The sequence below is a fragment of the Dysidea avara genome, chromosome 1, assembly GCF_963678975.1.
Source record: "Dysidea avara chromosome 1, odDysAvar1.4, whole genome shotgun sequence".
Taxonomy (NCBI): Eukaryota; Metazoa; Porifera; class Demospongiae; order Dictyoceratida; family Dysideidae; genus Dysidea; species Dysidea avara.
Window position 1 is genome coordinate 25,131,139 of NC_089272.1, and position 14,690 is coordinate 25,145,828.

At 35.7% G+C, this 14,690-nt stretch overlaps 1 protein-coding gene across 1 annotated transcript; it reads left to right on the plus strand.

Annotated features, from left to right (window-relative positions):
• The first annotated feature begins 7,302 nt into the window (after positions 1-7,302).
• On the plus strand, positions 7,303-13,679 carry LOC136238346 (uncharacterized). The gene is made up of 4 exons (XM_066028812.1): positions 7,303-7,341; positions 7,683-7,848; positions 11,046-11,339; positions 13,197-13,679. Exons 1-4 carry the CDS (start codon positions 7,303-7,305, stop codon positions 13,544-13,546), a joined length of 849 nt encoding a protein of 282 aa, XP_065884884.1. The 3' UTR covers positions 13,547-13,679.
• The last annotated feature ends 1,011 nt before the right edge of the window (positions 13,680-14,690 follow it).

Consider the following 14,690-nt stretch of genomic DNA (forward strand, 5'->3'; position numbering starts at 1 on the left):
ACTAGACTTGCACAGTTTCCTCAACTTCAATACTATCATGTTTGCTTCTGTTATCCTTGCTTTTTGACTAAGCACAGGTGTGTTTAATATATCGTGATAGTACAATTGTAGACTGTCATATCACAATTGTTACTCAACTGTCACAATAATCGATAGATCGCAACTATCACTCAGCTCTATTTATGTATAGTGGAATAAATCTACATAGTATGTAGCTGCACTGCATATGTAGATTTTTCATGCTTCCAGATGTATTCACAGGCAGGTTCCCGGCAACAAATAACAGCTTATGAGCATGCGTATACATTTACTGGTGATCTGTTGTGTGATCTACAAAGTGATGCTGTGTCATCAGGGGAGACTACTTGTTCATGTTTTTTTTTTGTTTGTGCTTAGTATTGGATTCCTTAACTATCATACCAGTATGTAAAGCACACTTATCATACTTCAGTTAAGGGGGTCTAGGAGCATGTCCCTTATGGCAGTTTTGAACTTGGAAGCAATTTAAAACTAGATCTTGGACTAAAAGTTTGTGAAAAAATATTTGAGATTTGAAAAAAAAAAAACAATATTAAGGAAATAGTAAACTGAAAGGAAAAATAGATACTAAAGTTTGGTATGATATAAGTTTGGTGAATCAGCAGTGAAGCAGTTTGGTAGATAAAAGTTTGGGGAACTTATCACACAGCCATTATTAAATAGCTATTTGGTTAATAAAGTTTGGAAAATTCCTTTTAATTTGCCAAATTCTCCAAAATTTAATTACACCAAACTTTCATCTTTTTGAAGAATAGGCCTCAAGAACAGTTGCAATGAAATCAAGCAGTTACATATATTGTCACCACAACATAATAATTAAAATAGTTATGTATGATTGATTTGTAAATGATCACACCTGTATAAGGAACATTACTTTGTGTAGCCTTGACAATCATCAAAGATCCTACTGATGAAGCAGAATGCCTTAATGATGGCACACAACACTTAGCTATACAAATGCCTTGTGGTTTTACTGGAGCTTGTTCTACTACACTACCAAACTGGAGGATTGTTAGAAGAGCTTAGGATGGCTCTGTTATTAGTGATGTGACTAGAAATACAACTGATATCAGTAACAATAGCGATGATAAATTATTCTGGGTACCTGATTTGACCAATGCAGATAACAATAGTGCTACTAGTTTCTTGTTAATTGGTCCAGTGGATAAAACTTACAACCAGTCATCATATCAGTGTAGTTTTCAATTAGATGATCATACCATCATTAAGAGCAAACTAGGAACTATTACATTATTTGGTAAGTAATGTGTATATTCTCTTACACACTTACATTGTATTGATAGTTAATTGGTGAACTATACAGAAAGAATTCCTACTTGTTATTTGAAATTATACAGTAAATGCACATGACTTTTCATATGGTGTGATATGAGTGATGTCTAAATGGTACAATTCACAATCAGAGATCACTACCCCTGTATACATGATAAGTATGTTAGGTTTGTATGTGATTCTGATATCTCATTAGTAAAGTGCACTGCTGCCCATAAGGCCACTATAAGTGCTCTGAAAACTATTATGTGACAACTAGCCATGAGCAAGTCAATAATATTGTCAAAGTATCAATACTAAAGCCATCCTAAAAATATTAACACAATTTGCAAATATAACAAGGAATGAAAAGTACAACATGAAGGCATGGTGCAAAAATTACCGATTTTATTATGCTACCCTCCAGTCTTTGCACTGTAGAGAAAAAAAATAATGCCCATAGGAAGACAATGATAATTTCTTGGTGCATGCATGCATTGTTACCAACCTCACAATATGTAGGACATCAGTAGCTACAAGCCCAAAAGTGTCTTCAGTACAATCTGAAACACTTTCAATTGGTTGCTGAAAATTAATTTGGTGGAATTTTCTACTGACTGACTGATTGAGTGTCTGACTGATGTCTTCAGAACTCAATAACGGCTAAGGCTATGTACTTGATTTTCCACTGTTGAATGTCAATTCAGCCCGACAGATGCCTTTTGGAATTTTGCAGTACATACAATGCATGCTTCATGGATTTACTTGTGTCCTCCTTTGTGTCATCCCATTTATCTTTGCTGACAGCGCAAGGTGTCTATCCACGTGATGACATCCCTACACATGTGTAATGGAAATCATCCAAGTTTTGTTATGACTGGATTGGTTGCAGGGGTCCTTTTTGTAGTGTTCTTCATTTGTAATACTGGGTAATGGGCTGAACATAGCTGAAAATGAAGTGTAATGACCACTTTGCTGTTTCAGTAATTGATAGTTGGGGGCATGCATTCAGATGAAAACAATAAGCCTGGCACCATTCTTTCTTCTAATGCGGTATGTGTGGGTTCATCAGTCACTACTCCTAATGATGTTACAAAAAGTAACCAAACAAGTATAAGGAATTTTACAAGTTTGACTAGGGATTAAAGAAATAAAAAGTAGTGAAACAAGGGAGGTCACCTACACCTGAATACATACTAGTGGTCCCATGGGTATACTGAAGTAGGGATTAATAGTCCACCAGGTCTATATAGATGACCTCCCTTGTTTCACTACTTTATTATTGCTTTGATTCCTATTCAAACTTAAAATTCCTCATTCTTCCTTGTGCTTGTTATGTTATAACAATATCAGCAGTCTAAGCTTCTTGCATCTGTCTTCCAGCCTGTTACTGTATAGAAGTGCTGTTGCTTGGTGAATAGCCGTTTAATACAAATCTGGTGGACCTCCTTTGCATAGATTTTACAGTTTGTATGTTCCTCTGGGTGTGCATTGATATGCATAGTGCAGTCTCACCATACTGTACTTTTGTAACAAATGGCTTATACGTTAACAATACACACATTCACAGGGTGTACTGAAGAAAACTTTTGGGCCAGACATTTTGTTAGCTTTCATTGTAATCTGTGTTGTATACCCAATATAGCATATCTTTATGTGATCTGCTTTTTCATTTTTAGCTGAAATCAAGCACTAAAGTAACACCACTGGCTACACTATATAGTGCAAAAGTTTGGCTAAAATGTTCATACTGATCTTGCCTTAAACTATCAATTTGCATGTTTTGCAGAGTCAGTGGAACCTAAAAATGATATGTCAATCCATGTAATTATAACCACACAAAAACAGCCAAGCTGTGAAAAAATGGTGCAGACTTAAAAAGCCTGGGTGAAAAAAGTTGTGAAATCAAAAGTGGCAGCCAAGAAATGGCTGCAATGATGTTAATGTTAATAAATTTTAACAATGCACACAGCCATTATTAAAATTTTTTAGCATTAACATCATTGCAGCCATTTCTTGGTCGCCACCTTTGATTTCACAACTTTTTTCACCCAGGCTTTTTAAGGTTGCCCCATTTTTTCACAGCTTGGCTGTTTTTGTGTGGATTTCACTTCTTTTTGTACTTTGTAAGGCCCCAAACCAGCCTATGGCTGACTTTGAGGTTTGTTTTTACTCACATTTCTTCTTTTCTATGTAGATACAATGATGATTATTGAAGACAGACTTATAAATGTATTTCATTGCATGATCTAATTCAATATTTGAAAATATTACTGTAATACTCTAATAGAGCGCACATTTTTTTGAGGACTTCTAGTAGAACATACATAGAATGTTCTAGAACAATCTAGTACTTCTATTGCTAGATCTATGAAATTACAAACATTTGATTATATGCAGATTTCAACTAGAAATTTCATTTATAAAGCAGAAATTAAGTGAGGTGATCAGCCAAGATAGCAGTGGGTCAGTGGTTAAGGATACAGGTATTAGGCATGGAGGTCCCTGGTTTGAACTCTGGTAAGTTTTTCTCCAACAGTTTTTGCACACCTTTTTTACCCCACAGTGACTGCTCTATTAGAGCATCTCGATCCCACAATTTTACACTTGCTTGGTGTTTGCTTTATAACTTTGTCACTGTAACTCTGCTGCTATTCAAACTATCAAAAGGCACTGCTATGATGATCAGCCTATCTACACACCAATTTTAAAGTTATTTCTATACTCGGCTTACCCTGTAGCCGTGACAGAAGTTTGATCTTTTTTACATGAACGAATGCTCACAATTCCTTGAATATTCCTCAGATTCACAACAAACTTGGTACATGAATCCACCATTACATGAATCCACCATTACATGCTGTTCATTTGTGCCAAAGATCAAGGCAAGTGAGTTACACATTGCATTTTATAGCAATTTTTGCAAAGTGTGCGAAAAGAAATCAAAGCCCTTGTAGTCTCTGTACAGCATAAGAAGAAAAAAACGAAGAAATTAAAATGAAACTTTGAATGCCCATATCTCGCAAATGGCTGTTGTGAATTTTAAATTAATCAAATTTGCTGTGTGGCATACCCTATCTGGGGGACAGCTACACTGTACAATGCAAAAATGGTGTACTTTGGAGAAGGGGCCATGGAGCTATGCACACATGAAAAGGCTGTTTTCTTTCTTCCTGTCAATATACTCACGGTGTGGTCACCTGCTTTCTTGGCCGCACTACACACTACCATGTGTCTTGATCATTATGGTTGTAGTCAAGGTTACCACTAATGATGCTTTATAGACAGATCTGAGACATGCACCCCAAGAGGAAGTTTGAAAATAGTAGCTTTAAGATTGCATCTGGGAGTGTTTCCATTTCTCCATCTCTATATAGCTATTCATCAATAGTGTAATAACCATTCTATTTGTTTTCTGACTGTACTATTAGAATATTTTATTGTTTATGTTGTCATTAGACTAAAAGCTGGTTTAGTAAAATTTGGTCACATGGTATATATATGTTGGCATGTGTAGTGCGTATATACTTAATCTTGTTTTCTTTTAATTAATACAGAAAAATGTCCATCACATTCACTATCCACTGGAGCTGCTGTTGCCTTGTCTTGTTCACTCACTTTCCTCTTATCAGTTGCTACCACTGCTATCATCACCTTCATTATCACCTATGTATCTATGAAAAATGCATTTGAGGGGAAAAGGCGAGGAACATTGATGCAGGAGCCTTCAGTACAATCCTGTACTAACCCAACTGTTATATACGATACTGTACAACCACCCAGCCACACTACTGAAGACATAAAGTTACAACAAAATCCAGCCTATGGTACAAGTGATAAAGTGATCATGGATAATAATCCTGCTTATGAGAGTTATCAACATTAATCATTAACTGATATGTCATTGAGTTACTTCTACTTGTGATGTAGATATACTGTAGATTTGTAGTGAACACTAAACTTCTCCATGCTAATGTTGTAGATACAATTCAACTTGTCAAATGCATTCTGATGTGTTATCAAGCCCTTTACATGCTATTAGAGTACAGTGGTCAAGAAAGTTATAGCTATGTGTGTAGTAAACTATGTGAGTTTATTTCACTGAATATTTGTGTTGTGCACTCCACTACAATCATGCTACCTGTACACCACAACATTACAAAATGTTCATTTCCCACCTATTCCACATGCCTGTATATTTATTGTTATGGATTCAATTTTCAGAGGACATATTAGGTTTGTTGCTAATCGAATCTCATAAATGAATATATAGTGCTACTGTATATTATGTACATGTAAAAGAGCAGATAAAAGATGTTGCTGCAGCAGCATATACATAAACGTTTCATGCAAACCAGACTGCCTTAATATCACACTTGGGATAGTAAGAATTGTACACATGGTCCAATTAAGGTACTCACAGAATTATCTGTAATTCAAGGCAATGACTTGTGATGATAATCACCAAGCTAATTGGTGGCTAGAAATGCCTGCATGAATGTTTGAGTTCTCAATTGCAAATATGATTAAAGCTTTTTTTTTCCAAGTCCAGTCACCACTATGTAGCCTAGTATTTTCATATAAATTGTATAGCTAGAAAGTCCCTCTTTGCAAACCAGTCAAACAACCACAATGTACAAACAATATAGTTTTAACAATGTATCATTATCCAAAGTGGCACCAATAATGAGATCAGAGGGATTTGTTTTGGGTTGGGTAGCTACTTATATAGTACCAGTTTGATTACTAACCTCATTAGCTACCAATATGATTCTAATTTGTGTTGTTGAAGTGAATGGAAATACAGGTATAATATGGTGCTAACACTTAAACATTATAATTGAACCAATCTAAACAGTATTCCTTACCTCCACACTACCCCATGGGTGTGTATATGTGATGACATCTATGTAGTGTGTGTGTGCATGTGTGTACCTTTATTAGGACAAAATGAATTTATGCAATGTAGTCATACAATCATAAAAGTGCTAAAACACTAAAGCAATGTTTTCCATGGAGAATTTTGTTGAGCTCATAGTTCAGAGAGTCCCTTGCTACTATTCATGATATACAGTATAGGCATGCAGTAAGTAGCCAACAGACTAAGAAAGTGGTATATAAGTGACACAACATTGTTTGCATTAATTTTGTAGCTAGAATGAGGAGTACATATATAGTTATATCATAATCATAACATGTAAAATCAACCATACAATTGTATCACCTTCGTACCAGTTAAGTGCTTACAAAAAATAATCATTATTTCATCATTGATGTTAAACACTTCTAACTTTCAAGTGTATATAATTTAAAGCACTTAGGTTATTACCATGTACTATTCAACCAACTCATGCATCTAATATGATGTGAGTCATGTGACAACACATAATAGCTAGCTATTTTTGTGGTTTTGTGGTTTTGTGGTAGCTATATGCTGGCAGTATTTATTTATTATTTCATCCATTCTTTTTTATTATATGCATTTTACTAGCTACGTAGCTATCAATTTAAATTGCATATTGTCTGTCGGATAGTCTGATTGATTACTGGTCTGGTTTTACTTGTGGCTTCCTCTACCATGGTGATAGTATTATAGGTATTGGAAATCAAACTGAGACCTAATTATCTAAAGCGGACTCCTTTCTATGCATGAACACACCAATGAAAACCTGAATATGTGCAAAATTTAATTACTTAGACGCGCCGCTCGCCTCCGCGGCAAATTCGGACAGAACATGAAGATACTGAGGTTGAATGGACTATCAAGCTATGCCGTATCGTTGAAAAGAAATGAAGAATCAGACACCAATTGTTGTACCTAGACGATTATTCTGCACTGGCCAGTGGTAGTGAAGCACGTGACAAGTGGATAAAAAAGCGTGAACTGGGCCATTTCGCTAGACAATCCCCGGTAGCAAGTTGCAAAGCGAGTTACAGTGACTAACGACGCCTCTGTTTCTTCAGTTTATTATGGTTCTAATCTATCTAGGTATGTACACATTAATATTTGCTGTGTTTGCTCAGTGTGCCGTGTGGTTGGCACATATACAGTATGTAGCTAGCTATCATGACATGTAAAATTGTCCAGAAGATTTTCACTCGTAAAATAAAAGTACAGCAGCCTATATATGTGTAAGTATGTTATTTATAAAACCACTTGTTCTGACTGAAGGGACTGTCAATCCAGGGCCGTAGCCAGACTTTTATCTGGGTAGGTTCTTTTAGAAGAAAAGTGGACCTTTTTATATGACATGATTCAGATTATATTATGGTGTGCACACCCAGCATGCGAAGCATACTGAAACTAGGGGGGTCTGGGGGGAAAATTTTTGAAAATAGATGCTAAAAGGTTGAATTTAGTGGCATTTCAGTCCAGACTGGTGTGGGTACCTGATAGTGGACCTCAATACTCCTACGATAGTACATTATTAGTTGGTCCAGTGGATGAGACTTACAACCAGTCATCATATCAGTGTTTTGTCCTGTCACATGATGGTAATGTTACTGAGAGTGATGTTGGTACTATAACCATTATTGGTGAGTGTATATTGTGTACAAATAACATTTGGTAATATACATATAGTAACATGGCTTGCACCTGTAGTGGCAGATCTAGGATTTTTAAAAGGAAGATTTAATGTTATAATAGAAGGTATTATAGAATAAGATAATGAGGGGGTCTGAGGACACCAGAAAATGTTTAGATTTTAAAAATTCCGAGATTACTGAAAATTGTAGGTTAAACCCAATGCAAAAGTTGTGACTAAGCTGTGGCTTTGATTGCTCTATTAGAGTAGTTACTTGACTGTTTTATTAGAGTATCTTGATCAATTTAATGCAGTGGGAAGTGAAAAGTTAAGTGTTACTGAGGCCTGAGAGCTTATATGCAATTAAACGCGTGCAATTAAAAATATACAGTGGTATGTAGAATTTTGCTACGATATATTGTCAACACAGTAATAATATTTAAACCTACATCACTTTTTAAAAGGGGTTTCTGTCAAAACCACAGTAACCTAGTTAGATCTGCCACTATGTACATATACAATAACACATTACACCTACAGTACTTAATGAAGAAGATATACCTGTACCAAAAACATAATATGAGTCTTTTAGAAATATTTATCAGTGTTATTAGCTCACATGTACATTACAATTGCTTGTCAAAGATTAATTTACAGGGGAGGCTCCAAGGAGGTTTCTGAGGATTTTAGAGACTGGTTCACAAAATTGAGATACCTAATAGAGCTGTCATACTAACAGAGTTGTCACCCTATACAACAGTTAAGTATATAATTATTAAACTGCTGAAATTGCCCTCACTTCAGAGGATCTACTTTCAAAAATTCCCTGCCCTCAGACCTCCTAGATTGGCATGTTTGACATGCTAGAATGCTTCACATGTACACTAAGGTACAGCCTTTCTTTCTGCATAATTTTAGGTATATATCATTATATGTACATGTAGCTAGTCCTGGCCCATTGTAAGGATTAGAAACCAGGCATTAAAATTTTTGAAGCCACCCAGTATATATAATGTAGGCACCTATACTCTACCCATCAGTGTTTCTAACAATTACAATAAAACTATTGAATGTTTCTATAAGAATATTTTCATCATGGGTAAGGAGGTGGTGGTGGGTGGGAAAGACGTGGTAAACATAATGTAGTCAAGAACAGTACAAGGGAAGTTAATATGAATTACTATTTGTGACCCAGTCTGAGAAAACCGGTCTTATCACCCATGTCAGCAGATTCGATTTTTTACCCAGGACACAAAGCTACATGATAAACTATCTAATTCCACAATCAAAATCAGCTAGACTTGAGTGGCCTGGTTTTGCTGGCTGCTTTTCCCAAGCCCAGTGGCGAACCGTACGTGTGGTGTGGGGCCTTAATGGAGCTCTGGTCAGCCTGGGGATGACTGTATGTGGCTGTACAGCTCTGTGGTGTTGAATAAGTACCTCTGCCGTGAATTTCCTTTCATTTTAGCCAGTTTTGAGACCTCAATGGCCCAAAACTTGGCCTAATTCATCCCTTGGCCTTCCTTTTCAATTTTTGAACACCATCTTGAACACCATCTTGCCCGCCTTCCAGGGCCCCTGCCTCCCACCCAATTTGCAGCTCGCCTGATACAGTAAACCTCGGTTTAAAAACTATGTAAAATGGCGGGAAACTTAGTTGTTGGCTACTTGCACAGTGGATGCTCTGGAAGGTAAGGAATTGGTGTAAAACGTGTGAAAATTTGGTACACATAGCTTCAACCATTGGCGAGCTACAACACACTAAATACTTAAAACCGGCGTTTCTCGATACTTTTAGATAGGCGATAAGCCCGGTTTTCTCAGACTGGGTCACATATATAGATCGATATAACCATTCCCAAGACCACAAATCACTCTAACACTATTTATGTTGATGCAAGTCTGTTAAGCTGCATATCCAGATACTTGTATATAGATCAGTGCTTAGCTACTTAAAGTTTATGAATATTTTAGTTGCACAATAAATAAATAAATATTTATGTCATGTAATTTATATACAGAAGTGACACCTCCTGAGCTGATGGATCCAATAGTAGATATTATAAACGCAACATTGTTTGTCAATGTGTCATGGGTAGAAAGTTATTTACATTAGTTATTTCTGTACAGATTATGCTCATTGATGGCAGGCCCCACCACTAGACCAGTGTACTCTCTTCCTAGCTGGTTATCAAGTCAACATCACATTTAATGGATCAACACTTACTAATGATCCATTGATCATACCCAACATCACATCAATCAATATGTCAGATTACTTCACTGGTCACCCACTAGGTAATGCAAACTACACTATCACTGTGATGTCATTGTATAGTGATGGACCTGGTGGAGTTAGTGACCAACTGACTATCAGTAAGTTGACTGATACAGTGGGACCTACATTATTCAGATAAGTAAAATTAGTTTGTGTATACACAAGGGTATTCAATTATTCTAATAGAACATATATACGCTTGATAAACTACTCTAATAGAACAATCACTTTATCAACAACTAATGTGGGATTTGTTATGGTCCTACTGCACTGTATAATATGTGTATAAAATGGAAGATCTTATATATTCCCTATTCTATTATTTAAACTCAGGGATTTGGCCAAGGGTTGTTCTTCATCCCAGAGTACACACACATACACAGCTACATACTCTACCAACACCAAGCAAACAAACAAACAAACAAACAAACAAACAAACAAACAAACAAACAAAAAACAATACAAAAAGAAGGCAAGTGTAGAAGTTCAACATAACTGCACTCCTTGCAATAAATAGGTACAGTTAGTTTGATAGATGAGGTGATAGATTTTTGACAGAAGAAATATTTATAAAATGATAATCTGTTATGAAACGTTGTGGGGGCTGGCGTAATCATGGCAAAGTGATTATAGGAATGCAAACACCAAATTGTAAAAGAAATAGTATAATATTATTACATTGGTCCAATATTGTGCAAAAAGATTGATGCTAAAAACCAGCAAAGTCTGTATACGCAAGAGAAAGCCAAGCAATAGCTTGCCAAGAATCACACATCTATTAGTGAGGTGTGCTCATTAAGAGTATTTTCATAAACACAAATGGGACCATGGACTTTAATAACCTCATTTTTAATGTACCCACAATCTTGAGATTCCACTGTACATGTTTACTGATTTATATAATGTATTATAAGCCATTGATGTTTCAGGTACCTTCCTTCTGAAAGCTTGTGACATAACCTCACCATCTACTGGTATTATTAGTGTGTCATGTCAGTTACTGGGATCACTGGAGATGATCCAAGTCACTTTAATGTATACCAGTTGTACTAGTTCTCAACCTGTTACTATAGTGGGGGATAGTCCCCTTGTTATATCAAACCTTATTGGTGGAGATTATACTATTGAAGTGGCTGTTATGGATAGTAATAACATCAGTGATGGAAATGATGAGATTGTAGAGATGGTGACTGTATCTAGTGGACTACCTAGATCACCAAAAAGTAATGGTGTGTGTGCTTGTGCTTGTTGTGCTTATAGCTGAGCCCAGTTTATTAGTGAAGGTTTTGGTGTATAGGAACAGATAGTTTGCATTAGTGAAATATCATCCACTAATTAGACAAACAATAGTTTATTTAATTGAACACTCAGGAGTTTTGGTGCCGGCATCACCTATAAAATTATGAGTGTTCAATTAGAGTGTTTAGGTAGCTAATGAGTGTGTATATATCATCTTTCATCATAATAATATAACCTTAGCATCAATTATATATTATGGATGAAAATTCATAGAAAGTGAAACTATTAGCTATATTACAAGTGCTCACACTGGGATGGAGAGAGTGTGGGTAGTAGCATTGGCAATTGCAATGCCTTAGGTTACAATCCATAGCTTTATATAGGTTATTATGAAACTTGCTATTAGTGCAGCCACATGTGCTGGTATATATTTATGTTTCTGTGGCAAAACAGTCGAATTTTAAAAAATATGAGTTCAAGATTAAAGCGTCATAGTCTGGAATGAAAAACACTTAATTGAACAACCACTTATTTATTACTGCTCCCTACAGAAGTTTAAAACCTAAAGCAGCTACAGGATAATGTTATTGACATGACAGTTTCATCAACATATATTGTACTTTGCGTGGGAGGATCAAAGCGATGCCGCATATCGTATTCTCCGTACAGTACCAATCAACTGCATAACTGTACTGTATGAGTCATACAGTACAGTTATGCGCTTAATTGGGCAAATACAGTACAATTATGCGCTTAATTTGTTCAGAGAACAAATTTTACTTATATAATTTTGAGTGTACAATTAGAGTGTTTTAGAAGGTTGGTAGATTTTCATAGTGTACACTAATTAGATCATAAAAGCTATTGAATGTCATATAATAGAGCATTGCCTATGATCCAAGTCATAATAGACATTTCTGATTGTGTATGGGACCAATTAACCAACTAGACAAACACAACATTATTATTATTGTGCAACTTTTACAATATCCCATATCAATATACACTGCACAACTTTATAGCCATACAAATTGTGGCTTCATTGTACATTCAGCAGTTATTATGTATGTCTGTTATTGCAATTAGTTTACAAGAGCTCATCACGGTAACACCATCACAATATTTGCATTATTATATGCTGTGACAACAACAAAATTCATGTCGCATATGAGACCACACTAAACACTCTAGTAGAACAGTCAACTGTTGTAATATCTAACAGAGCATTTACTAATATCTAACTAGTTGGAAAATTAGTATAGGTAATCACACACATTTGAGTGCAATTAGGAAGTAATTGTACAAGTCAGAATTGAACGAGGCAAAACTGAGAACAAATTTGGCTGTTACAAGTACAATTACTCCCCAATTGCATGAAAATATTAATCTGTGTGATTGCAAGTTATGTTTGACTGGAGGCATCAGTCAGTCAGTCAGTCAGTCAGTCAGTCAGTCAGTCAGTCAGTCAGTCAGTCAGTCAGTCAGTCAGTCAGTCAGTCAGTCAGTCAGTCAGTCAGTCAGTCAGTCAGTCAGTCAGTCAGTCAGTCAGTCAGTCAGTCAGTCAGTCATTTTCACCTATGTATAGCATAAGGTGCATATGTTTTTTTTGCTCCAAAATAGCGTCATTTAGTGTGTACATAATTATAGAGGGCCACACCCAAGATCACACATGGTTTATACAATAATAATACTGCACTGTATAACAATCTGTTGGCTAATTACATATCTGTGATATTTGCAGATTTCCTATTGCATTACTTTGATGTGAGTGTTTACTGAAATTTCACAACAATGAAAGAATGGTATTTCTAATATGGCTTTACACATGCTGTCTCTTCCAGGATCAGATTCACTATCTACTGGAGTAGTAGTTGTTATAACTCTTACACCAACTCTACTCATACCAATCACTATCACTGCTGTCATCACATTTCTCATCATGCACTTGTTTATAAAGAAGAAGATGAGTAACATGGTACAACACACTACAGTACAACAACCTGATAACACTACTAATAAATCTGCTACTGGTACATCACCTGTATTGTATGAGCTAGTAGAGTTACCTGATGACAATATTATTGAAAGTGGTGGTATTGATCTACAGACTAATCCAGCATATAGTAGCAGTGGTGGTTACAATGATGATGATGATGTGGTTATGGATACTAACCCTGCTTATGATACTTGATTCAGAAGTGATGGACTGAATAACTCAGTAGACGTTTTGTATGCTGCTGCAAGTAATAGTTACAGTATAATACACCCATGAAGTTTGTATCTAATTTGTGGAGGTAAACTAGGGCTAAGAATTTTATGACCAAAAGAAGCCATAATTGGTTGAGAATTTAGCTATTAATGTACAGTAAGTACTGAATTAGTTGTGCATCAGAAAGCTGCACAGGTTGAAAAACGTATATACCCTGCATGGTTAGGATTTTTGTTGATTACATTTTCTACATTTTATCCAGTTTCATGAATTGGATTATCACTATAAAATAATTAATAAGTGCCCTCCTGCAATTAGTTTATAGAGATAGGGAACTATGTCCCTAGCATTTTTGCTTATGGCATTCTTTATACTACAACCATTTGTATTGGAAAATTTTACTAAACTTCTGGAAATTTCACCTCGTATCTATATCACATTAACCTTACTGATGTGGACTTTGTACTTGTAGTTAGGTGGCTTAGCAAAAAAATGTGGACGCAACTGACCAAAGCACCAAATTTTGTGAGTTCCTTACCAGATAAGATCATAGGATCCACCTCAGCCATGCCTTCTGGGAAGCCATTCAAGGCTTGGAAATATGTTTATTTTACAATTTTGGTGTTTTAAATACTTTACAATAATCTAGAGTATTTCAAGTGACATTAAATCATATGAATTATGTTTATCAATACATATCTATATTTTTGTGTTTCATTCACAATTACTCTATTAGAGCATACAGTACTGTTATCAGTCATGCCTGGTTAAATATAAATATTAGTGCATCGCTACTCTGCTTTTTACATGCACATGCACATCTATATTGGACCACAACCATTTAATATTTTGCAAAAGTATTTAATAATCCACTACAAGTTTCCCTAGGTGGTGTTGTGCCCCACAGAGGAGTCCATTATACACTCTCCTCAAGCATGTATAGTTATGTGTATTTAGACAGATTTAGATTAGCTTACTCTGAAGTGCACAAATTCCAGCCTAGGGGCCTAGGTCTAGGACAGTTCACCCCTTCAGAAATTTAGCCATATACTTGCTATAGGAAAAGATAATGAGTACATTTCATCAATTGTTTACCTATGATACAACAATCATATTATAAAGGAGC

Excerpts from the sequence above, each read along its gene's own strand:
- LOC136238346 (XM_066028812.1), top strand. The coding sequence starts at position 7,303 with ATGTACACATTAATATTTGCTGTGTTTGCTCAGTGTGCC. Across the intron at positions 7,342-7,682 it reads CTGTGTTTGCTCAGTGTGCC|TCCAGACTGGTGTGGGTACC; the intron begins GTGTGGTTGGCA and ends GTGGCATTTCAG. Across the intron at positions 11,340-13,196 it reads ACTACCTAGATCACCAAAAA|GATCAGATTCACTATCTACT; the intron begins GTAATGGTGTGT and ends TGTCTCTTCCAG.